Source organism: Furipterus horrens, unplaced genomic scaffold (assembly GCF_987537825.1).
Source record: "Furipterus horrens unplaced genomic scaffold, mFurHor1.1.pri manual_scaffold_4, whole genome shotgun sequence".
Classification (NCBI taxonomy): Eukaryota; Metazoa; Chordata; class Mammalia; order Chiroptera; family Furipteridae; genus Furipterus; species Furipterus horrens.
Window position 1 is genome coordinate 6,631,579 of NW_028327174.1, and position 25,801 is coordinate 6,657,379.

A 25,801-nucleotide genomic window follows, 5' to 3' on the forward strand; every position below is an offset into this window, starting at 1 on the left:
CCCCCTTACCTGCTCTACCAACCTCTGGTCTGGTACAGCCTGGCAGAAACCATCACTTAGACCACCCAGAGGGAGAGAGCCCTTTCTCTGATGCAGAAAACTGAGGCCAGCAACAACCAGTTGTCGCTTGGCTCTTTCCCCTCACTGCTGCCCCTTGGGAGGACTTGAACAGACCTGAGTTTGACTCCACGCCCTACTGCTCACTCAAACTCTCTAAGCCTCAGTTTTCCCTTCAGTTAAGAAGGGACAGTGATGCTCCTTCTCTGCCTAGGAAGTGCCTTCTCCTTTCCTCACTGCTGTGCTGATCCCTGCCATGGTCAGCAGTCAGTCCCCTGGGGAGCCTCAGCCCATCGTGCACCCCTGGTCCAGATGAAGGCTTAGTGCTCATTTCTGACGGACTGCCAGCACCTAATCCCCAGCACAGGGGCCCAATCACTGCTGCATACTACCTACCTCTTAGGGTTTGGGGGAGCATGGGGTGCTAGTGGGGGGGAACACCTAGAACCTTGCCCACCCACAGTCCCCTTGCCTTGCTCCCCAGGACACTGGGCTCAGGTCTTCCCATACCTCTTTCCACTCACTGTTCAAGGCCTCCCTGTCTCTTAAGGCTCAATGAAGAACCTCCCTTGTGCAACAGCCCCCCAACCTTCCCTGTACCTTGGGGACCCCTACTACCCTCTCCTCTACAGCCTGTGGCCTCTTCAAACCTACCAAGCACCAGGGGTCTCACCGCCTGTCTTGGGGTGGTCTGTACCATGGTGGCAGCTCCCAGTTTGGCCACGCAGGGCCCGAGTCCTTGTCCTCCCCACTCAGCCTCCACAGGGAGACCGGCCCCTTGGTGGGCTTTTGGGAAGGCCAGGGGAAGGACCTTCCATTCCCTTGGCTATTAGAGCCCCTAGGCCCCTGGCTGACCCCAGAAGAGGAAAGATGAGACAGTGTCCCAGATCAGCTGTTTCCTGGGAGGTCACAAGGGCAGAAAATCAGGACACCTGCTGAGTGGTTGGGGCCAAGAAACCCAGGCAGCAAGCCCAGCTCTGCCACTCACCCACTGGGACCTTGGGCCAGCTGCTCCCCCTTCTGGGCCCCCTTATCCACCTAGCCCTGGGCAGGGTCTTAGTGTGTCTCTCCTACTGGCAGGGATAGTGGTCAGTCCTTTGGGAGGCCACAAAGGGGTGCTGTGGTGTGTGTGTGAGGGACACACACAATACAGTGTGGTATGCAGGGCAACTCCCACTCTAGGGGGGGGAGCGGTCAGGGGTCATGTGGGGAGAGGGCCCATTGGGCCGACCAGGCCCCCTTGCAGCAGAATTAGGGTGTCTCACGGGCTGAGGTCCCCAAGGCCTCCCAGAGTAATGAGAGCACTGAGCAGTGGAGCCCCACACTGGGTGATGAGGGAAGGCGGGGACAAGGGACAGCAGGTGTTCTACAGTCAGGCAGCCTGGGCCTGGCCTCAGTTTCCACAACCGTAGAATGGAGACAGCCCCAGCTTGCCTAGCAGAGCTGTTGTGTCACTCCTAGCAGGTGACAGCCCTCAGGGTGGCGGGTGTCCACACTCACCCTGCAGCCAACCCTCCCCAGCATCACCTCGGTTTGTCTTCCCCACCATTCCTACTGCTGGCACCAACAGGGCCTCCTCCACATCTCGTCTTCCTCCTTTCCAGGGACCATTTCTCTCCCACACCCACGCCAGGCATGGACCGAACACACCGGAGGCGCTCATGTATGCTCGAGGACACAATGAATGAATGCAAACACCCCTGGCCCCTGCTGAACACACGTACACACACACGTAGAACCCCCCCCCTCCCATCCCGAGCTGCCCTGGATCTCAGTGGAACAACTGGGAGGCTGAGGAGGTGCTGGGCAGGGCAGTCTGGGAGGGAGCAGGGGGCAGGGTGTGGAGGGACGGGCAGAGGGCAGGCAGGGACAGGATGGGGAGAGGATAGGAGGCGGCGGTCATTGCGGCTCAGTAGCCCTGCGACTGGTAGCCCTGGGGCTCGGTGTCGAAGGAGTTGGCCGGCTGCTGGTAGGTGCCACCCATGCCAGTGGGGTCTGGCCCGGCGTTGGGCTCCACGTAGGGGGCATAAGGCATGCTGGAGTCCTGGCTGGGGTCCATGTAGTCCTGGGAGAAGAGGGCTGAGTCGGCGCCAATCTGGTACCGCTGGAAGGCCAGCACAGCCTGGCCTGCCTGGGGACGAGGGCCGGAGGGGACAAGGACAGGCGGGAGGGGATGGTTAGAAGAGAGACAGACAAGAGCATTGGGTTAGTGGTGGTTAGTTTACCAGACACAGACAATAGGGGGTTAAATATCCTCAAAGCACCAAAGACAAACCAAACTTGACCAATGAGAAGGAAAGCTGTCCTTGCAGCCAGTCGTTGAGAGGCCCAGAACCACATCGTCCAGCCAGAAAGAACTTCAGAAGTCACCTGCCCCATGTCCCCTAATCCCAGAGGTCACTCTGAAGCACCGAAAATTCTAGTCTCCACTGTAGGGTGTTAAATGGCCCAAAGGCCCACATCTTCTTTTTCAAACTGTGTTTTCGGAAGTGTTGTGGAATGGGAAAAAAAAAAGTTTCTTGGTGGGACAGAGAACTTACTGTCTCCTAAATCATTCTGCCTCTCTTGCAGCTAGGTGCAGCCATATGACTAAGTTCTGGCCAATGGATCACCCCAAGTTCTTTGTTCACCCTTTGACATGATGCCTGGAACACAGATGTGAGAGCTGGAGCTCTAGCGGCCAGAATGGACCATGAGGCCCGGGAAGCAAATTGTAGGGATGAAAGAGGCCTAGATCATTACAGACTTCTGGAGTCCATGCCAGCCTTGGACTGTCTTCCCAGCCTTGGACCTCATTTAAATCACTGTTATTTGCTGCTAAACCTAATTCTAACTGAAACAACTTGGTCTAACAAGTTTGGGAAACTGAGTTAAACAGAGTGAGACAAGTTTCAGGACCACAGGACTTGTCAGAGCCTTGACCATTTAACATATGCTGGGATCCCCAAGAAGGAAACTATGAGCCACATTTGCCAACCTATCTGACCACTGAAGCCCTTTTTTTTCAGTTGGGAAAAATTTGTCTACAGCATACATGCATAGGTGGGAAATTCTTTTTCAGTAAAAGCAATTATATTGCTATTAAGGACAATGACACTGACCACTTCAAGCTAGGGAGTAATTAAATCTGTCGTTATAGCCCTGGCTGGTGTGGTTCAGTGGATTGAGTGCCAGCCTGTGAACCAAAGGGTCACCGATTTGATTCCCAGTCAGGGCAAATGCCTGGGTTGCGGGCCAGGTCCCCAGGTCAGGGCACACAAGAGGCAATCACACATTGATGTTTCTCTCCCTCTCTTTAAAAATAAAGAAACTCTTTTTTAAAAAATCAATCATCATAAAAACAGCTCACAGGTTTACATTGATAGCTTCTCCAGAGATCTTTCCGTCCCAGGTAATCTGCCTGCAATAGAAGCATGCCAATGCATCACATATCCCCGTTTTTGAGCTGAGAAGACTGTGGCCTAGAGAAGGGAGGCCTCAGGGCAGAGCTGGTGCCAGAACCCAGACCTGAACACAGCGGCCTTCGAGGGCCAGGGCCCTTCCCACTTCCTTCCCTTTGATCAGCCCGCTGACAAGGCACCAAATCAACCAGGGACCCAAAAGGGCCATCAGGGCAGAGGCATGTGCTTGGTGTTTAACTCCAGAAAGTTCCAGAAGCCCAGTGACTAGGCATCCACTTTTAATTTGTGCCACTGGAGAAAGCTCTAAGGGGCAGCCCTTCCTGGGGAGGCAGGCTTAAAGGAGCTGGCTGAGGAAGCCAGGTGGGGCCCTCTTGTATTTTGAGGTCCTGGCCGCTGGGGGCTCAGATGCAGAAACCTACAGAAGCAGGAGGGGAAAAGCACCCTGGGATAGTGGTCTTCAGCACCGGGAGCCATTGGCAAGCCCACCAGAGCACAGATGGGATGAATGAATGAGTCCCTGAGAGGAACCCCAGCAGGCATGGTTCCCTGAAGCACCCTGGCTCCATTGTCCAGGCTGGTCTCCTGCAGAGACAGACGGCTGGAGCAGACGGCCTCTGTGGGTCCCTTCAGGGAGAGACCTCTGACTCCAGACACTGACTGCTACCTCTGTTGGCACTTCTGTGCCCTCATTAAGTCAAGGCCTCCCTTGACTCAGTTCAAGGGGCCACAAGACAGGAGCAAAGGAGGGGCGTGGACCCCTGCTGGACTGGGGTGCAGAGGTGAGGCTGGGAGTTCCGCTCAGAGCCCAGGAACCTGTGCTCCACCTGGCCCTGCTTCTTCAGATCAAGTATATGCTCTCGAGCCTCTCCCCCTTACTGGAAGCAACCTGCACTTGTATGCCTTCCGTGTCAGGAAGCTCACTCTGTGTGCTCTGCTCTGGGGCCTGCGTGTGCTCTGTTACCACTTCAGCTCCTGCAGAGAGGGGAGTGACCAGCGGGTTCCTGCCCCGGAGCTGAGGGCCCCAAGGAGGGAACCTGTGCAGAACTGGAGGCCAGAGTCCTTTGGAAGAACAAGGATGCGCCACATAAGAGTCACCCTGAAGCTGAGATTGTGGAAGTGTCCCTGACTCCCTGGACAGAACGACTGAATAAACGAATGAGGGTATAAATGAAAGAACAGAGGAGCCTACATTTATTGAGCATCTCTGCCAGCCTTTGCGTCACCCGTACAACAGTGATAGTAGTGGTCTACTATCACTCCTCAGCCCAGGGAATTAGGCTGAGGCTCAGAGAGGTGCAGGGGTTTCCCCGGAGTCCTATAGCGAGGCCGGGGGTCCTGTGATGTCCTCAGCCAGGCCTTCCCTGGCAGTCAGCCTCCACTGGGACTGTAAGATCAGCCTTCCTGACCCAGGCGGAAATAGGCTCTCACCCCGTGTCACTGGCCCAGCAGCCTGGCAGCCCACACAGGGAGCCACCTCCAACCCTCTAACAGCCCGTGGTGGGCCCCTGAGGGAGCTTTTGGTTTGTCTGTCTCCCCTCCCCAGCCTATGGGCTTCTGGGGCCAGGGACCCCATCTGATTCATCAGTAGGCACAAAACAGCTGCTCAATAAATGTTTACTCAATGAATGAACACATGGAGAATAAACAAAGGAGGCAATGAATGAGTGGTGAGCCTTAACAGGCCCCCCAAGCCAGCCTTCCACTGCCCTGGGTGCCCCGGCACCCTGGCCGGTCCAGGCAGTAGGCTGCCCTCGCATCCTCGCCATGGCACAGGACACGGGGCTCCCTGCCCCTGGGAGCCGGGCAGGCCTACTGCGGCTGTGCCGAGGTGGGGAACAGCGTGTTGTACTCCTCCTGGAAGGTAAGGTCCTTGAATCTCCGCACGGCCAGGGCTGCGGTCAGGCTCTGCCAGGAGAGAGCAGGGGTGAGGCCCAGGGAGGGGCTCGGAAGGGCAGAGGGGCCAGCAGCAAGGCAGGCTTCAGTGGCCATGGGGGCACTATTAGCTGCCCCTGGAAGTCCTGCTGTCCAATTACCCACTGCTGCTGTGTGAGCCCCGGCCCTATCTCAGGGCTGCAGGGCCCCCACTTCCAGGGTTAGCTTCTCTGGTCTGAAATTCCCTGGGGTCACCTGGTTTTCCCTCCCAGCCTTGAGGATACAGAGATCTGAAGTGACCATGGTTGGCCCCTTGGGGCCTATACCACAGGTTCTCCTCTTCCAGACTCTAGCTCCTAATATTGTATTGGGGTGAGGGGACCCATGTGGAAATGGCTTTCCAGGGCTCCTCACAGAGAGAAAGGGGCTGCCCCCATGCTGGCCAGAAGAATTGGGGCACAGGGGTTCCTCCTGGCAGGCCAGACCAAGGCTGGCTCGAAGGCCTGTAGGCAGTGGGGGGAGAACCTTTGGGGTGAGAGCCGAGGGGACCCCAGATAACTGCAGGAGGGAGACGAGGAGATAAAAGAGAAATTGAGGTGACTTGGAACCTCAGTTCCAGGGACAGCCTTGCTGTCATGCGGTCGGGCCCTCAAGACCACTGGGCTCAGAGCCCACAAGAGCTGCTCTTTGGCCAGTCCAGCGCAGAGACACGCTCTCCTTGACCCACACGATATATATACTTTTAACTTCAATAAACTGCTAACACGTGAAGATCAGATTTCACCTAGCAATTCAGATTTCTGTCTTCTCTGGGAAATGGCAGCCCCGGCCTCTGCAGGTCCCCATTCCTGACTCTGAACAGGGGCTGAGGCGAGGATGCCCTGTGAGGATAGACATGCCACTTGGCCTGCCCACGCCTCCTCACGTCTTGCCTGCCAGGTGGGCAGCTAAGACTGTGACATCCGCCCCCAGATCCAACCTCCTGAGGTTGCAGATGGGAAGACAGAGGCTGGAAAATTAGAGACAGCCCCAAGGTTGTGATGCCCCAGGTCTCCTGACTGCTAGGCCTGGGCTCCTTCCCGGCCTCGAAACTGCGAAGCCTTGCCTGCCGGGGTAGGCCTCAGCTTCCTCGTCTGTTACAGAGGAGAGGAAATGCCCACCACCCAGCTACCGTGGTGGGCGCTCTGCACCAAAGCAAGAGCCTGCTGTCACCACGCGACAGCCCCTCCGTGGGCATCGAGGACAGAAGCAGAAGGAGCCCTGGCTGTGCTGGAAGGCCCCAGCCCCGGAGCCCGGCTGGGCAGGCGGCGTACTCACCCACGTGAAGATGGAGAAGAAAGAGAAGGCGATGGCGGCCCGGGCCGCGTCTGTCCCTTCGTTAAGGGGGTTGTCCTTGGGCTTGGAGACCTGCCACTGGTTGGCCAGGTAGCAGAAGCCCACGAACCAGAGGAAGGCCCAGAAGGCTGGGGTGTCCACCAGGGTCAGGCAGAAGGGTCCACGTGTGGGGACAGGGGGACAATGGGGAAACCGAGGAACAGGAAGAGGTTTAAGAGCACATCTCCCATGCTCCCCCACCCCGAAGGGGGGCAGAGAGGGGAGCACAGGGGAGGTGAAGCGAAAACAGAGGCCAGTCCGATGCACAGCCAGGCAGAGACCATGGACAGGAGCCAGCCACGGCCCAGGAAGAGCCAGGGGCAGTGAGAGGGAAGGAAGGGAGGAAGGAGGGAGGGAGAGACAGAGAGAATATCAATCAGCCGAGGCTGGCATTTCCCTCACCTCAGCCAAACCCAGATTTCTCTGCTGCCCCTGACTGCCCACCCTGAGGCCTGAGCTTGCTGGGAGGAGTTCCCCGATGCCCCTCACTCCCAACGGCAGCCTCCCAGAGAACTGGGCAGGGGAAGGTAAGGGGGGCTGGGACAGGGTGTGTGGTCGAAACCAGTGGGTCTGAGCCTTGACCTCTAAAGTGCCTGCAGCCTCACAGAGTCCCCAAGGGCAGCGAGAGGCCCTCTGAGAGCCCAGGGCTGGGGAGCTCAGCAGTGGGAGCCTTGCGCTAATACGAGGTCTTCTTCGGCGCCCAGGGCCCATCCACAGAGGACCGGAGCGTCCCAGGTAGAGCAAACGTGTGCCCAGCAGAGGGGTGTCTAGGGCCCAGCCTCCCCAAGACACTGTTGGGGAACACTGGGGTTCTGTGGAACATGGCTGGAGAACTACTAATTTTGTTCTAGTTCCTTTAAATCTAAGAGACCCCAGACCTTGCTGCTGGGTTCATCCTGAGTCACTGGACTGGAAATGGGGGGAGGTCCCTGCCACAGACCTGACACCACGGCCTTAGGCTGGTGAGGCCGGGTCTGACTGACTCTTAAACTAAGCCTCCGCTAAGCAGATTCCCCAGACTCATAGGACGGAGGTCAGGGCACCTCTGCCAAGGCCACTTCTGAAGGGCAATGACAGCAGGTCACCAGGTTCCTGGGTTCCAAGTCCTGACTCCCCAGGGGCCTACCCGGGAGGTGGCTGCTGGGAGCGGAGGCGGCTCCCCTGGATGCTGCCCCGCCCTCCCCGCCACCAGCCGCGTGGCCCCAAGCCTGTCCCTTCCCCACCGCACAGGCGCGCATGAGGATTAACGGGGCCGGGACTGGGAACTCACCCGAGACTCCGATGTCGGACAGGACGGCCTTCTTGCGGTCCTTCACGCTGCTGATCTGCGGGAAGTACACGTCCAGGGCCAGGTACAGCAGGCAGGTGAGGAAGGCGAGCACGCCCACGGTCACGCCGTAGCTGCAGGCGTTGGGGTTGCGGTTGTAGATGCAGAACTCCTCGCCCTCCGAGGGGGTGTTGAGGTAGCCCTCGTTCACAATGGATCCGAACACCACGATGGAGAACACCTGAGGGGGGCGGAGAGGGGCGGGGGGCATGAGCCCCATGCTGGCGCGAGGGAGCATACCAACACCCCTCAGCCTGCTGCCTGCCTTTCTGTGAGCCCTCTGCACCCCGAACAGCAGGCATTTCAGAAGGAGGCCCAGAGAGGGAGGACAACTTGCTTGGGGTCACACAGCAGAGGGCAGGGTCAGTCGCTTCCATCCTCAGCCCCAGGCACTGAGGACCCTCTTGCTGCAGATGTGGCCCACCCCCGCCAGCCAGGTCCTGAGAGCTCTCCCTGGGCCCTGCCACCAAGGCTCCTCTAGCACTGGAGCCGGCCTCCCAGAACCAGGGGTCTCGTCCCCTCTTGGGCAGTGGACCTGCTAAGCCTCCACCCCTGTCTATGCACCCCTTCCCTCCACAGAGCCATGGGGTGTTGTGGGGTCTCAGGGCCCCCCCTTCCGTCCTTGGTCCCACTTTTCCCTCGTGTCTAGGCTTTGACGAGAGGAAGGAGTGAGGAATGAAAAAATAACACCAGCCACAACCCTGCCAATTACAGGGCCACCTGCACCACCCGCACCCGAGTGAGTCACACGTGGCACCTCCGTTAACCCCGCAGCAGGTCTGTTTCCGTTCGGTTGGCTGCCCGCTAAGACGGCCCCATGACCCCGCCTCTGCTATTCACACCCTGGACTGTGGGCTGGGCCTAGTGATTTGCTACAGAACATGGCAAAAAGGGGTGATGCATTGCTCCTGCGAGGAAGTTACGAAGACTGGCTCTCGGCCCCTCTCGCCTGCTCCCTCTGATGGAAGCAGCTGCCATGTTTTGAGCTGCCTCATGGAGAGGCCTACCTGGCAGGGAACTGGGGGATGCCTCCAACAGCCCACAGAGAAGTGAGTCCTGCCAGCACCATGTAAGTGAACTTGAAAATGAATCCACCCTCAGCTGTCAGAGGAGGCCAGAGCCTCCGCTGCCACCAGGACTGCAGCCTGTGACAGACCCCGGGGCAGTGGCACCCCGCTGGGCAGACTGCTGACCACAGAAACTGGGAGATAACAAAGGTCTGTGGTTTCAGGTCGCTGTCCTTTGCGGTAGTTTGTTAGGTGGCAACAGCTAATACAAAATCAGCATGATCAGCATTCTGCAGATGAGGCGGTTCAGGTGCAGGGACTGGCTAATGTGTCCAGGGTCACACAACCGGCCAGTGGCAGAGCTGGCATCAAACCCAGGGACCCAACGCTAAAGTTCATACTTTCTCTTGCCTCTTGCCTGCCCTGAGATTGTGTGAGGAGTAGGCCCAGACCGACAGACGAACATGCAAGAAGGCAGAGCCTCGGCCGGGGGGGATTATTATCATCCATTTCCCACTTCTCTTTGCTTTCCTATTGTTCTACAACAAACTGTAACTTCAATATATGCCAGATATATTTTTATATTCAGCTGACACCCAGGATGGCTAGTGACTCCAGGGCAGGTGGGGGGGGGAAATATGAGAAGCACTATTATCTTTTTTATCTTATCTTTTTCAGGTATCTGCACTTTCCATGGATTTTATAATGTACTGGATATATTAATGTGTATGTGTAACAAATACATCTACATTTAATGGGAGAACTGCTTCAGACACTTTCCCTGAAGGAGTGCATGGCTCATCCCTCTCTGTGCGCAGAAGGGTCCAGCGGATGAACGGAGAAGCAGGCGACAGCGCGTCCGTACAGTGGCCGTAAGGAGGACCGCAGTTCTGATACGTGCCACACATGGTGACCCTTAGAACGAGTGAAGAAAGTGAAAGGAGCCAGGCACAACCAGTCTGTAGTACGTGATGTCTTTCATGCACTGTATCTACATAGAGACAGGAAGCAGGCTGGGGGTTAGCAGAGGAGGGGGAGGGGAGGTGCGGGGGGATCACTTAATGGGTTCGGAGCATGTTATGGGGTGACGAGGAAGTTTTGGAACTAGAGAGAGGTGGTACCTATGCAACGTTGTAAAAGCACTAAACGCCACTAAACTGTACACTTTAAAATGGTTTAGTGCCTGTTATGTGAATCTTTCTGCAATTAAAAATAAAAAAAGGAAGGACTGTGGAGCTGTGTCCCGGATCAGCCACGGGCACAGAGACGGGCCAGGAGCCCCACGCCTGCCAGCCCTGATTTGGGGAGGCCCACAGACCCAGTCCCTGAGGTCCGGGCGGGCGCACCGTCACGCCAGCTCATAGCGCTGCCCTGGCCCACGCTCCATGTCTTTGCAATCATGCACCTGAGGGGCAATCTGTACTGCACCTCACTTACAGGGTGCAAAGCTGGGGTTCAGAAAGCGGTGACATCATTGTTAACGGTACAGGCTGAACATGAGCTCAGGTCTCCTGAAGCTCAGCCTCGTCCTTTTTCCTCCTGACCAAGCTGATTCTCTGCTTCAGGAGGTGGGTCCTGAGGAAAGAGTGGCATTTCCTGAGACCCGAGGGGTCAGGCAGTGTAACAGAGGGCCAGGTCCCGTGCTCAGGGGCACAGGAGGGCAGAGACAGGGAGCCCTGACTTCACAGTACTTCCTGACAGACACACCCCCTGAGGGCTGCTGCCAGAGGTGCGAACAAGGGTGGGCCCCTTTCCAAAAGCAGGAAGAGGAGATGGGAGGGGAAGCAAGCGGGCAGAAGTCCCTTTGGGGACAGCAGAGGAGGAACCATTAAGACAAGGCCCTCTTGGGGAAGAGAAGCAGCGAGTCCTTGGAGAGACCAAGAGGAAAGTGCTGGAGACCATGTATCCCCAAGAGGGCGAGAAGCAAGATCAAAACACCCTCCGAGGGACAGGCAAGACCAGGGCAGGGCGGACTGGAAGAAGGAGGCTTCACACCAGCTCCCTGCTGCCTGCGCTCAGGGCCCTGGGTCCCCAGCCCGCCACTCTACCCCATGGTCCTCTGGCAAACACGGGCCTTGGTCAGGTATTTGTCACAGGTCAAAGGCTTCTTGGTGCCTGGCACTGTGCTGGGAGGGGGTGTTGGGGGCAACCATGTCCATGGGGACCCTGCTGTGGAGGAGCTGGCTGGCTGGAGGGGCAGGAGTGGAGGGGCCAAGAGTCCGGGTCAGACCACCTGGGCTGGCTGAAACCTAGGCTGCTTGTCTAGCAGGTGACCTCGGGCAAGTGACAACCTCCCTGAGCCTTAGTTCCCTCAGCGGGGAGCTGGGACTGGAGAGGTATGAAGGGGAGGGACAAGGCCTGAGGGCCACAGTGGGGACACTGAATTTAAAAGCAGTGAGAAGTCACAGGGCAGGGGAGTGACGAGATCTGGCTCTGTGGATCTGGCTCTGTGGATCGTGGACCCCCTGCCATGCCGCAGCACAAAGGTCACTTCAGTGGTTCCCCACTGCCTTCTGGATACAAGTCAAGCTTAGGGTGGGTGGCCAAAGCCTCCCCTTCTGACACGTGCCACCACACTGACCACCTGTTACCCCTCCTCACACCCCAGACCTTGTCACTGTTGACCTTCCAGAAGCTGGCTTCCACGCCGCAGGTCCTGAGCTATAACGAACTTTCCTGTTTAAGTTCCGTGGAGGTGCAGTGAGCTGCCAGGATGCCCCTCTGCTGGACACGCACTGTCTGACCCGACTGCTCTGTACCCGCAGGTCACCCTGCGTCCGGGGCCTGGGAGATCTCATCTTGGAGGCCAGGAAAGTAGGGCTTGCCCCGAGCCATTTATTCATTCTGCAGTATTTCCTGAGCACCTAGTATGTGCCAGGCCCGGTGTGGGAGGCGAAGGAGGCGGCAGGGTCCCTGTTCTCACCAAGAGAAACAAACAGTAGCTGACAATATGAAGGTTAAGTCCTGACAAGTGTCCTGAAAAAGCATAAAGCAGGGCAAGAGGAGACAGACGGGGCAACTGTGTGGGAGGGGCTCTAATGACGTGACCTTTGAGCAGAAGACCAGTATTGCAAGGAGAAGGAACCGCAAGTGCAAAGGCCCTGGGGCACAAACAGCTCAGTGTGTTGAGGGGACACATGGAGGCTAGTGTGTCTGCAGCACAGCCAGTGAGGTGAGCTAACTGGGGTAGGCAGGGGCTGGCCCCTGTGCCTTGAGGGGTAGGGTGACATCAGGCTTAAGGCCAAGCAAGTGACATGACCTGACTGAGGTTTGAAAAGAATCACCCTGGCTGCGACACAGCAAGCAGACTGCAGGGGCAAAGGTGCAAGCAGTGCCCAGGTGAGGGGTGAGGGGCCTGGGCTGGTGTGGCCAGTGGTGATGGTGAGAAGCAACGGGGTGCTGAATGCATTTTGAAGGTAAAGCCACCAGCACCTGCTGACAGGGCTGCTGTGTATGTGGGGGGTGGGGGAGAAGAGGAACGCAGAGCAAGCTGGGGAGGGGCTGACAATCAGGAACTGTGTCCAGTCCCCTGCAAGCTGCAGGGCTGGGCCAGGACAGAGAGCCTCACCCGGACCAGGCCGACGGAGAGACTGAGGTTCAGCAAAGGGAAGAAACGTAGCCAAGGACACACCTCCTGCCCTTTGCGGTCTCCCAAACTCCCTCCAGGACCCTAAGCCCCAGTTTAACGGCTCCGCTGAGTGGCCATCTCCCCACCCTGAGTGGGAAGGAGCACCCCAAGAGCTGGGCATGGGCCCGAGTTTCCGTTCCTCAGCTGCTGACAGCCCATGGCAAGACAAAGGCGGACTCTCCCAGGACCCACTATGTGACTCTTAATTAACTCCACGTGGTCCATGTCCTTATCCTCATTTTACAGCTCATTTTATAGCTGCTTTTGGGAACCTGCCCAGGCCAAACAGCCCGTTAGGGTGAATCCAGTCTCAAACTTGAGTCTCTAAATCCAAGCTGGTACCCTGTGGCCTCCGGGATGACTTGCTAGGGCCAGATCTGCAGGGACAGCGAGGAGCACACAGAGCAGTCACTGGCGAGCCAGAAATTAAGCCAGAATGAAGTTCCCTGCTGTGCAGCGGGGGCCTGGGGAACTCATCCCAAGGAGCAGGGACCGAGGCGGGTCTGCCGAAGCAGGAGAGGATGGAGGGAGGGTGGCCTAGGGCACCCAGAGAGGCTGCTGGTTCCTGGCAGGCACAGGAAAAATAATCTTCATGCTACAGACAAAGCTAAAACAAACACAAAAAACATACCAAGGTAAACGGGCCAAGGCGTTGTGGGTTTTTTTTTTTCTTTTTTTTTGCCATCTTATAAGCCAATCCTGGGTCTTTTTAAAAATGGATTCCAGATGGCACTTGGAGCAGAGCTGTGTCAAACTCAGAAAAACAAACCAGAAAGAATTTCACTATCCCAGAATTTCAGGAGCTTGGACTACTGGATTCAGATAGGAACAGAGAGACCTGCCAGACCCAGCCCTGGCCTCCCTTCCCCCCACCCCTACTCAGCCACCCCAGGGTGCCAGCGCTGGCATTGCTTGGTAATTTTGCAACTGCTGGTCCCACATCTCCAAATGCCCTTCCCCACCTTTTTCGTCTTTCAAATAGAAGCAAACTTCTTCTCACCCTTCAAAACCCTCCCGGGAGGTGACTCCCTGCTGCCTTCTGGGACACCCTCCTTCCCAGTCACTCTCCCCAACCCTCACCCTGCACGCACTCCTGCTTGAGATTCATTGACCGCTCTGTCCTGCTCCCCCTTTCCCCCGCCCCATGACACACCGAGACAGCCCACAATCTCCACAGGGCCCCTGCATCTATGGGAGTGCCTGACAACAATCATCTCCTTTAATCCTCACCAAAACCTCTGGAGAGAAAATAAACCTAAAAACACCCCCACAAAGCAGGCTTACCGAGCCCATTTCACAGAGAGGGAAGCTGAGGCTCAGCGAGCCCCAGACCCTCCCGGCCCATAGCAGGTCAGTAGGGTGCCAGGCCTCTGCCCAGGCCCGCCCCTTAGCCCCACTCCTGAATGGGAGCCCAGCCTCTGAAGGAGTGGATTCCAGATCCCAAACTCTAGGATCAGCATGAGGCCTAGGAGGGACACCGGCTGTCCAACTGTGTCCCCAGCCCACAGGGCGGCAGGGGCCAGGCCCACCTTACTCCACGTCTGCACACAGAGCCGGCAGGCTGTGCGGGGCCACTGCGGGCACTGGGCTAACCTAGGCTCCTGGGTGAGCTCGGCCCAGCCAGCGTGCGGGGGGGCGGAGGCCACTGTGCTTCCCGGAACTTCCCCGAGGCCTGGCTTTAAACGTCTTCAGGCGTTTGCCGAGGTTCCCCAGATAAGCCTGGGGCCCTCCGGGCCTGCCCGGCTCCAACGAGCCCCATCCACCTCACCCTGCACCAGTGGCTGGGAGGAGTCCCTGGTCCCTGCCGCCCACTTGGCTGATTGCTCACTGGCTCTCCACCCACTTCCAGGCAGCAGCGTTACCTCCCTTACCGTTACCCCCGCCACCCAGGACAGCCCCCCTTCTGGCCTCCTCCGAGCCTGCTCCAGCTCCCCAACCCCAACTCTCACCAGTCCTTCCCCTGGCTGAGCGTCAAGTCCCTCCCCTGGGTGGGCTCCGGGTCTCACCTCCCGCCTCTCCCAGCCTCTCAGTGACCACAAGCTGCCCTCATTCTGGATTCCACCCAGTTGCTCAGACCCCAGACTGGGCTCATCCTCAAACCCCATCCAATGTGGCGGCCAGGCCCTGCCCCTCACCCTCCCCCAAGTACCTCTCGAGTCACTCCATGTCCCCATGCCGGTCCCGCCAGCATCCTCTCTTGCTAGGCGATGACAGCAACTTCCCAGTCTCTATGTGTCCACTCCTGCCCCCTTCACTGTCCCCTTTACAGCAGTTAGAAGAAAATCTCTTTAAACCTGAGTCAGACCACGCTGCCCACCCCCTGCTCCATCCCCCCTCCCCCCTCCCCCACGGTGAAATTCCCCACCCCACTCAGGGCTCAGACTCCTTTCCTACCACACTCTTCTCTTCTGGTCGCCTCACAAGCTCATTTCCACCTCAGGGCCTTTGTACTTGGCTGCTCCCTTGGCCTGGGATACCTAGAGTTCCCCAGATTTTCCTGGCTGGTTCCCACTGGTCCCTTCTCAACATCCAAATCTCAATGCATGACACCTCCTCAGAGAAGCCCTCCAGACCAGACTCCCAGATCTACAATATTCTCCAATAACTCAGCTTGTTTTCTTGATAATATCATTATCTTTTTGTTGTTGTTGTTGTTGCTATTTATTGGTTCACCTGTTGGGTGTACGTCCCCAGGAAGGGTCAGGAAAGGCTTTGAGGGGAGCAAACAGGAAGCCTGATAGGTGGACAGAGGCACAGGCAGCACGGAAGTCGGGAGGAAGGAGTATTCTCTCCTTAGCGTCCTGGCTTGTGCCCCCACTTGCACACCTGGGACTACGGGGAGCTCACGCACTCCACAACAGCGGGGCTGCTGAGTCCAGCTGACCCTGCCTTCCCGCCAGTGGCCCTGTGAAGTCCTGCATCCTGCCTCCTGGGCTCCAGGGAAAGACTGAGTGAAGAAAGGAGCAGCAGGCTTTTGAGGGATGATGAGTCAGGCTGCCGAGGGCCCCCCTTCATGGGAATGGGGCCCTGTCTCCCCCAAGGTCATGTGAGGAAAACAGCTGAAGCCAAGGCAGAGGCGCGTGATGGGCGGGCAGCAGGCAGGCAACCACTGGCTTCCTGAGGAGCCCCGTGCAGAGCCGCAGGGCTGGTAAAGGGTGGGTGGGGCACCCAGGGTCCCTTCTCTCCTCCCCTGCCCGGGCACCACGTCCTGCAGCCTTGGACGGGACCTGCTGGGGACTAAGCTGTAATCTTCCCACAAGCTGTCCCCTCTGGTTCTCAGCAGTGGGCGTGGGGGATGGGCTCTGCTGGGCCGGGGTCTGGCAAACAGTGCCCCTGTCTCCAAAGTGCTGAGACTCAGCCTGGGTGATGTGAAGGCTCCCCCTTCTCGCCACACTGTCCCCACCCTCATGCTCCTGTGGCTGTGTAACAAGAGGGCCAGTAGCCTCATTTAAAAGGGGGAAACAGACCCAGAGAGGGGCAAAGGGCCATGCTCAATGGCAAAATTATCTGGACGCCCACCCCATAGTCTACATCCCAGGCCTTGACATCTCTGCCCTTTCCGAGGTGGGGAGCAGGGAGGGGTAGGTGAGCACTGCCACCCCCAGAAAAGCACGGCTGAGCCCTTCCCAGGCAGGACCTCAGGTGTGCCCCGTTTTACGGGTCAGGGAGACTGAGGCTCTGTGAGGTCCCTCAGCCGGTAAGAAGGGTAGAGTGAACCACCCAGTGCTGTGTGCTCTTCCTCACCTCAGTGCCTGCCTCCACCCTGCCAGCCCCTACATGCCTGACATTGTTCCCTGTTGCTCCCCTCTGAAAATTCTAGGTCTTTACAGAGACAGACTGGTCCCAGGCTGCCTCGCATTCTAGAAGAGAAGAAAGACACAAGGGGAAAAGCCCTCTGCTTTGAGAGTTCTTAACAGCCCGTCCTGCAGAGAAAAAGAGAAGGCGGAAGATGAAGTGAGCTTGGAGGAATCCTGGAAGGCTTTAAGGGGGAGGTGATATTTGAGTTGGGCCTTTAAGGCTGGGCGGGAAACTTGCACAGGGATGGTGGGCTGAAGGAGGAGGGCAGAGCAGTGCACTTCACAACGTGGTCCACCCACATGGTGAGTCCTTCCGAGAAGCCAGGAATGGTCTGGCACTGGGGACACGACAGTGATGTAACAGACAAGGTCCCTGGCAGCCTCTCACTGCTCTCCCGCACCTCTCAGCCTTTCCTGTGCCTTCACATCTGCCTGGAGCTCCTTCCCCTTCTCCCCGAGCTGGCCCCACCCCTCTCAACTCCACTGTCACCTCCCCTTCCTGGCCCAAGTGAGTGTTCCCTCACTCTAGGTCTTGTGCTCACCTCCGTACTTTGAGGATTTTATTTATTTACTCTTAGAGACAGGGGAAGGGAGGGAGGAGGGAGGGAGAACCATCTGATGTGCTAGAGATATATGGATCGGTTGCCTCTCACAGCCCCCCAAATGGGGACCTGACCTGCAACCCAGGCCTGTGCCCCGACTGGGAATCAACCAGTGACCCTTCGGTTTGCAGGCCAGCACTCAATGCACTGAGCTGCACCTCCATGTCTGAACTGGTTTTTTCACCGGAGCTCCCTCACGGAAGAGCAGGCACCCAGCACGTGCTCAACGTGTACATTAGAGAGAAGATGCCAGGGCATCTGTGTCCTGTGGCTGCTGCGTCCAGGGGAAGGGCACCTAAACCCCCCATTGCCTGCCGGATGCACCGAGAGATCCATTCATAACAATCAGCCATGGGATTTGGCAAAGGGAAGGTCACAGGCGATGGACGGCTGCAAAGAAAGCCCCGCGAGGTGCATGTGAGAGAAAACCGAAGGAGAAACCCTGGAGGTGGTGACCATGGACAGATCTGAAGGACCAGAGGGATGGGCAGGAATGGGCAAGGGGATGGGAAAGAGCCGGCGAGGGGAGGGCCCAACTGAGGGTGGAGAAGAGGGAGGGAGGGAGACTTCCTGCCACTAGATCTGAGTCCTTGCTCAGGTGAGGGGGCGGGGTCTAGTGACAGGAAGGACCACCTGGGTGAGGGCGGCGCACAGCAGCGGGGGTGTCACTGGCTCTGAGGTCCTAGGCCCCAGGACCGCTAGAATCAGGGTAGGCGAGGGGGAGCTGGAAGGCAGAAGAGGACAAGGCTGTGGGAGGAGGGAAGGCCAAGGAAGCCAAAGGCCGAGGCGTGAGAAGGATCACAGCGGCAGCGGGTGCTACAATGACCGAATGACGGCGGGTACCACATCTCGGCGTCTCAGAGGGAGAGGGAAAGTGACCGGGGCTGGCTTACCAGAGGGGAGTGGCTGATCCTGGACTGGCCTAAGGGTCAAAGCTGGGGGAGGACCCTGTCCCACCTCCAGTCCCAGCAAAGGCAGGGTAGTGGGAAACAGTCCCCCTGGATGGCTGCCGAGGAAGCAGGGCCTGGGGGGGGAGGCCAGGTTCTAGTGCAGTTTACAATTAGGGACGCTCAGAGGGTGCGGAAGACTCAGGACACAGGCCATGTCCCCCTGCCCCCCAGGAGTTTTCTGGGGAGCCCCAGGTTGGGGTTCCTGGAAGATGTTCTAAACAGTCTGGGTCTGAGAGCCTGGAGCTGTCCCAGCCAGACGGTTATCCCTTCCCTGAAGTACTCCCCCACACTCTTCTCCCTGGCAGAGGGGAGCTGAGCAGAAGTCCATGCCAGGAGGGAGGACTCCCCTCAAACACAGAGGCACAGCTGCCCTGCCAGGCCCCATGGACTCTGCTCTGCTCACATACACGGACCTGGGGCCGAGGCCCCCCTGCTGCGGGCCCTTACAGAGCATTGGGGCGGAGGGTGGAGGCTGGGGGCACCGTGGTTCTTGACATCACTTCTTTAAACACCAACCAGGCCAAAAGTTCCCAACCTAGAATCCACTGGAGGCGAGAGTGGGGTTCTTTGAGTGTGAAAAGGTTGGGAACCATTAGCCCAATGAGGACAATCCTTTTCCACTCTGACAGATGGGGAAACTGAGGCTCCACCTGAAGGCACGGCATCTCGCCCAAGTCAACTGGCAGTCAGGGTCAGAGTGGGCGCAGGGTGGCCCTCGGCACTTCCCAGCGCCCGGCCCTGCCCCTCCTGCCCCTGGGCAGGCGGCTGCCTCTTCCCTGGGTGCGAAGTGCGGCTGCCTCACCAGCTCCGCCATCTGCCTTCTGCCTTTCCTCTCTCCTCCTCCGGGTTTTAACTCCTCTCCGCCATCCTCCCCAGCCTGTGTTCTTTCTCTCCAGCCTCAGGCCTGTCGAACAGCTTTGCACAAGCAGAGCCCTGAGGCTCAGGACTCCCCGAAGCAGGAAACAGGAGCCCAGTCCTCAAAGCCAGTGTAGGCTGTGATCCCAGGAATGCGAGTTAACTTCCCATGGCCTCAGCTTCTCACCTAAAGTGGGGGCCACGAACCCGCTTTGACCAGGATGTCGCGTGCCTAGGAGGAGCGGATTGCATGCCAGGCCCTTTAAATGTTCATTTCCCCCAAACCCAGGCACTGCAATCCCGTATTACAGATGAGGTAACAGGGGCTCAGAGAGGCCTGGGATTTTTCAAGGTCCGGCTCTGGGGGTCCTGCTCTTGGTGCCAAACCCTCCGAGGCCCCCCGAGCTCCTCAGCTGCCCCCATACACAGGAAATGCCAAGAGACCTGGCAGAATCCCATTAGCCAACATCTCCCGAGAACACCTTGCGGTTGACCCCACCCTACACCTGAGAGATGGGCCAGCCAAGGCTTAGCCGCAGGCAGACAAAGAGGCTAGAAAGGTTCCAACACGGTCAGTGATAAAAGCCAAAGGAGCATTAGACCTGTCTTCATGGACCTGGATCTCAGAGCAAGTGACAGGGACGTGACTGGTGCTGGGAGAGGACAGGCTAGATAGAGACCTCATACTTCCTGCCAGGACACCTGCCCCAGAGCCATCCCCAAGAGACGTTGCCACAGGGCAGCCACAGGGAACTTTTGAAATACACCTCTTCTCAGCTTAAAACCCCTCTCTGTGGCTCCCCACGGCCTTCAGGTGAAGTCCAGCTTGCGTATCTGTCACACGAACACCCTTCTTGGGCTGCCCACCCCTACTTGTCCCTCTAGCCTTTTGACGTGTCACTTTCACTTATATACCTGGGGACCCCAAGAACTCAGCACCATTTCTAAAACCCACTCAGACCTTGTGCACATTCTGTTCCTTCCACCTGAAATGCCCGTCCCTACTTCTTTATCAGAATCGGCTCAGGAGTCACCTCCCCCTGGAAGCCCTCCATGCCCCTACCCTGCAGAAGTAGCTAGCCCCACTGGTTCTCCTTATAGTGCCCCAAGCCTCCTGGGTGGTGCTTGTCCATTCAATTCTCTTCTCATTGGACTGAAAGCATCTCTGGGGGGACACACAGGCTGGCACTGACAGGGACTTGGTGTATGTGGAACGAATGAACGAAGACGAGAGCTGGCCAGAGGCTCTGTCTCCAGCTGGACCCCTTTTACCCACCCTTCTGATGCATGATGACAAGGGCCTGCAATCTGGCTGGGAACCAGACCGAGGGTCTCATCTTGAAACTGCTGTGTTTGCAAAGCAAGGTCACCTTTCATGCTCAGTGTTCACTTGGGATGATGAAGGGGCTGATAAAAAAAGAGGGTGTAAATCCTTCCCCCTGAGCCAGCCACCCCTTGGTGCCATGGGGAGTACAGTATTCCCTCACTTACCGCGGGTATTACGTTCTAGATACCCACCCCCCCGACAGGTGAAAATCCACGAAGTAGGAACCTTACATGTATTTTAGTATTTATATATATTTAAGGCTTTATAAACCCTTCCCACACACTTATAAACCGTTCCCAGTCCCTTAACCTTTTCCACACTTTTATAAACACTACTTATGTTCTTAAACATATTCTACACTCTTAAACCTACGTAACTTTAACAACATATGTATACAGTACTGCAAAATCCCGCGATATAACAAAAAATCCGCAATAAATAATTAAATATAATATTTTTAAAAATCGCACGATACAGTGAGGCCGCGGTAAGTGAACTGCGATAGAGAGGGACGACTGTACACTGAGTGAGGACCCTGCAGACCAGGTTCAAACGGTGGCTCTGACAGTTTGAACCTTGAGCCAGCAGACAAGTCTCCTCCATCCTGTACCTAACTTCTGTCTTCTGTGGGATACGACCCACACCCTACTTCCAGGATCCTGGGTGTTACAGCCAATACCCTCAAGAGAGCAACTCTGAAAATGGCAACATTTCAAACATTTTATTTTTTATTTTGCCAAAACAGAGCATTAATTTAAAAAAACTCCTCTCGTTGACCAACACCAATATTTTTTCCCCATGGGTCATGTTAACCCTCTAAAAGTAAGACTATAAGTTCTAACCAGAAGGGGGTCCTTCCTGTTCAGTCAGTTCCCTGCGGGCACGCCCTCTGTCCCACTCAAGCTCCAGCATAAGAAAGGAGTCATTATAGGCTGCGCTTGGGAGCAGCGGCCCCTCTGACCTAGCCCGGGCCTCCTCCTCCTCCGCTCAGAACGAGAGACCGAGGCACGGAGGGGCGGGGGGGGGGGGGGTGTCTGTGGGGGCAGGGAGTGGCAGCAGCAGCTCTGGGCTTGCCTTAGACCTGTCCCAGCTCAGCCGTCCCTCCTTGCCCGGGGCAGAACCTGCCAGTGGGCTCACCACCTTTACCCAATAGTCAATTACTCAGTTCTTGCTGCAACCACCCTTGCTGTGTGTGTGTGGGGGGGGGGGCAGAGGCAGAGGGGAGCTGAGAAAGCCTCTGTTAAGAGACAAGAGGGTCCCAGAACCTGTTTCGACCCCAATAGGATCTAGGGACATTGGGGGGGCTCCGGTTCCAGGGTGGTGAGGCCCTGGAGTTTATATGGTTTGGGGACCCTCTTTCAGAAAAAAAAATCACGAGTGATTTTTACACAATCACAAGTCCACTGCACACACTGCTAGGCCCCTCCCCGGGCTGCAGAAGGAGGCTGGCAGCACAGGAATCCTTGAGAGAGTGGCCATCGGCTGAGTTTGTCTGAGACTGGGGGGCTCCCAGGACATGGGATTTTCAGTACTAAAGCTGGGAAGGTTCCGGCAAATCAGGATGAATGGGTCATCCTAGCCCTGGAGCTCAGGCTTCATTAGCGAAGGTGAAGCTCACTGCCAGCCTGCCCACCCCACCCACACTCCCCCACCCCATAGCAGGAGGGGGAGGGGTACGCTCCCAAACATATTAAAATGTCTCAGCATGTTACTTATTTTTTTAAAAGACTGCAAGAAGACAGCAGGCCTCCTTCAGTGGTGGGATCTGACATGCTTTTGTCCCTTCCAAAATTTTGTTACTCATAACATAAAATTTACCACCTTAACCATTTTTAAGTGTACAGTTCAGTGATACAGAGATAATAAGTACATTCATACTGTTATGCAATCAACACAGGTGATTTTTATATTTTCCAGTAACTGGCAGGGATTATTACTTTTATGATCGGGAAAAAACTCCTATATTTTGTTTATTTTATTTTTTTTTAGAAAGAGGGGAAGGGAGGGAGAGAGAGGGAGAGAAACATTGATGTGTGAGAGAAACATCAATTGGCTGTCTTCTGTACGTGCCCGGACCAGGGATCAAACCCACAACCTAGGTATGTGCCCCAACCGGGAATTGAACCCGCACCCTTTTGGTTTGCGGGACAATGCCCAACCTGCTGAGCCACACTGGCCAAGGCAAATCCCTCTATTTTAAAGGTATCAGGGATAGGAGGCAGGGATAGGGGGCAGGAAGATTTGGGTTTGAATTCTCCATCTGCTACTTGCATGCTCAGTAGCCTTGGACTTCTCTGAGCCTCGGTTTCTTCAAGTGTGACACAGGCTGTTGGGGGAACTAGCTGGGTAACAGTGACAGTGCCCCTCACACAGTGGGTACTCAAGTCACTTTTACCTCCTCTTGCATGGAATGTCTTCCCTGCACCCCACTGTGCACATATGTAAACCCTCCTCAGCTTTCCAGGCCCGAATTGACATCACTTTCTCCACGAAGTCTCTCTGACACCCATGGCAGGCAGAAGACCCCCTCCCCTGGCTCTCACCGCCTGGGGGTGCCTGGCTCCCAAGCAGGGGGGCTAAGCCTGCGTCTGAGTCATGCTGCCTTCCCCTGGGGCCCAGCAGACTCAGTAAAGCTTTGCTAAATGAAGCCATCACAGGCACAAGTGATCCAAGCAGACACACTGCCCACGCCCCCTCATAAAGCCAGTGGCTTCGTCCTCCCAGGCCCGTGGCCCGGAAGCTGGCAAAGGGGAGCAACGCACACAGCCACCCCACCTGATCAGGCAGGTGACGCCCAGAGCTCTCTACCTTTGCCAAGGGCCTGCTGGGTCTCTGGGGAGCTGGAAGCTGGCACAGACGAAGGAATTCAGCGCCACAAACCCTCATGCATGTGCCAGGGGTGTCAGGCCTTGTGCCAGCACTGGGGACCCAAAGACTAACAGAACAGGGCTTCCCTGCCCTCAAAGAACTCCCCATATGGTGGGCACCCTTCTTGTGACACTAGGAGGTTTCAATGGTTTTGGACAAAAATTTAAAAAGGCACTCCATCAGACCCTGATATGGCCCAGAAAACCCAGGAAATGAGGGAGTTTGAGCACCCCCAGGCCTCAGCTTGCTTTAGGTACAGCCTCTTGGAGTCACTGACAGCACCACTGACCACCATCCCTAATTGGGGACCTCCTGGTCTGGGCACACAGCAGCTGGCCCCACGCCTGTGGTAGCAAGACCCTCCAGTGAGGGTGTCTGGGCAATGGCTAGCCAACGCTCCGCAGCCCCAGGCACCTCCTCCCCAGACCACAGCAGGCCTTCCTTCCTGGGGGGAGGGGGGGCTGCTGTGGCCATGTGAACCCTTCCCCTGGTCCCATCCTCCTCTCCCGGACCCCAGGTCTGAACAGGGACCCCACTCAGCCCTCTGCACTGGGGTATTCAGCTCCTCACCAGGCTGGAGGTCCAGGAACAGGCATTTCTGTCTTTCACGGTGCGGAGGGGACCTTTCCCCGGGTCTCCCAACCCCCACAGGCATCCAGGTGTATGTTGGGTGGGGGTGGGGGGACTGCCACAGATTCATGAAATATCAGAGCTCAAGGAGGCTCCTCCCACCTCTCTACAAATGAGGAAACTGAGGCACGAAGGAGGTGACGCTTCCACTTCGGAATTTAACTCCTAATTTCCCGTGCATATTTGTTGGGTGGTTTCCAGCCCAAGGTCACGCGGCGAAGGAGAGGCAGTTCCCAGGCGGAAGCCAGGTATCTGGCTCCCGACGCATGGCTCCACAGCGTCCGGAACGAGCCATAAGAACCGGGTTGCCTGTTCTCTCCTTTTTGAACGTCCACCGCAGGCGCGGCAAGCACCCCCGCGAGATGTTCCACGCCCTGATCCACCCCTCAAAAAAGGCCACTTGAAACCCGGGCTCCATCCCCACGGTCTCCGGTCCGCCCGGGCGGCCGCGCGCAACCCGAGCCGCGAGCTGCAGGGCCGCGGCTTGGAGGTCACGGAGATGGGGGTGGGGGAGGGAGGTGAACCAACTGGGGGCACCGGGAAGGGCGGGCCCCAGGAGTGGCAGCGGGCGGCCCCCCGCGAGCGTCGAGACCCCCGCCCTCGGGGCCCGGTCAGGAGGGAGGGGCAGGCACCTGAACCCCTTCTCAGGACGGCTCCCCGCCGGCTGCCGCGGCCCTGCCTGGGGTCCGGTGGGGTCGGGGTCCACCCCGTACGCGCCGCCCTTGCCCGCGCCCCCGCCCCCGCCCTACCCCGGCCTGGCCGGGCGACCCAGACGTCCTTACCCAGGACACGACGCGCAGGATGGTATGCGGCTGCCTGACCAAGGTGTGGGGGTCGAAGGCGCCCCCGGCTTTGCCCGCTCCGTACGCACCCCCTTCCATCGTGCCTGCACCCGCACGGTGCCCCCCGCTTGGCGCGCGCCGCCGGCCCGTGCGCGTGCGCGGCGCCCCCGCCCCGTCCTCAGCTCGTGGGGTTGGCGCGGCTGGTGTAGCCCAGCGCTCCCGCGAGGGGGCGTTGCGCGCGGAGGGCGTGGACCGCCGTGGGCGTGCGCCGGGCGCGTCTGCTGCAAACCCTGTGGGGGGCGCGCTCGTCGCTAGCTTGGTGACCTCTTTGCGAAATTGGGGGTTGGGGGAGGAGGGTGTGTGCAGCAAATGCGGGGTGTGTCTCCGCTCCCGAGCTGCGGGTTTACCTGGCCGCCCTGCCCCCAGCACAGCCCCTCCGGGTCTAAAGCTCTGGCTGAAACCACCTTCGTTATTTATTGGCTGGTTTCTTGTCGCTCTACCTCCAATACAGGGAGGGGCAGGGGCGCGTTTGTCCTGCTCAGAGGGTGCTCGGCACACGGTATGAAGATTTCGCGAACGAGTGAGTGAACTACGACTGAATACGCCTTCTCTCAGAGCCCTGCAAAACACAACCCTACCCTCCAGAGGACCATTCCACCTTGCTTTTACACTGATGTCATGCGGGTCCCCAAGTCTGCGCACTTCTCACGCCCAGCCTAGAAGGGCCCGACACTGGACACAGGTGGAAGCTGAGGGAGAGCAGAAAATTCTTTAGGAGACAACCCCAGCACCCTACCCCTTTCCTTAACCCAGTAATTAATTATGTAATTATTTGTTCATTTTTTCCTCTGCTAGCCTGTGGCTTTTGTCTATCTTGTTCACTGCTATAGCCAAGGCCGTGGCACACAGTAGGTGTGCAATAAATAGACCCTAGTCCCCATCACTCCGTCAAAGGTCAGGCAGGTTTCATGGAAGCAGGCTGGATGCCCTCGAGCTCTTGCTGCAATGGGAAGAACCACCATCCAGGTCTGCCTCTAGTTACCTCCATTGGTTCCCGGAGCAGGTTGGACAAAGATATCTGCTAAGGTTTTTGCCACCGTAGTAATGACAGGACACAGGAAACGTGTGGTGGGTGTGAGGGCACCTCCTAAACATTACAGAGGCCAATGTCCATCTTAGGCTCGTATTGAGGGTTAAGTCCATGCCAGACCCTGTGCTAGGGGTTTACGTCCACTATTTCATTTATTACTGCAACCTTATTTTTAAAATTATAAAATAGAAAAAAGTGTACAAGTGTGATGGGTCAAATCAGTGAGTAATAATC

At 57.3% G+C, this 25,801-nt stretch overlaps 1 protein-coding gene across 3 annotated transcripts; it reads right to left on the reverse strand.

The window, feature by feature from the left end:
- Positions 1–1,819: 1,819 nt before the first annotated feature.
- Positions 1,820–24,671, reverse strand: SYNGR1 (synaptogyrin 1). 3 transcript variants are annotated; one of them, XM_090272406.1, is made up of 4 exons: positions 24,478–24,671; positions 7,975–8,212; positions 6,648–6,793; positions 1,820–2,184 (listed from the first exon to the last, which is right to left on the reverse strand). In XM_090272406.1, the coding sequence occupies exons 1-4, from the start codon at positions 24,574–24,576 to the stop codon at positions 1,957–1,959; spliced, it is 711 nt and encodes a 236-aa protein (XP_090128532.1). In that variant the 5' UTR covers positions 24,577–24,671; the 3' UTR covers positions 1,820–1,956. The 3 variants fall into 3 exon arrangements, with proteins under 3 accessions (XP_090128532.1, XP_090128530.1, XP_090128531.1); XM_090272404.1 differs by having other exon boundaries at positions 1,820–2,188; XM_090272405.1 differs by lacking the exon at positions 1,820–2,184 and adding an exon at positions 5,059–5,363 and having other exon boundaries at positions 24,478–24,654.
- Positions 24,672–25,801: the final 1,130 nt, after the last annotated feature.

Bases quoted from the DNA above. Each gene is read 5' to 3' on its own strand.
- SYNGR1 (XM_090272406.1), bottom strand. From the start codon at position 24,576: ATGGAAGGGGGTGCGTACGGAGCGGGCAAAGCCGGGGGCGCCTTCGAC. The intron at 8,213-24,477 runs GTAAGGACGTCT...CGCCCCCCTCAG, and splicing joins TCCTGCGCGTCGTGTCCTGG to GTGTTCTCCATCGTGGTGTT. The intron at 6,794-7,974 runs GTGAGTTCCCAG...TGGACACCCCAG, and splicing joins GTCCGACATCGGAGTCTCGG to CCTTCTGGGCCTTCCTCTGG.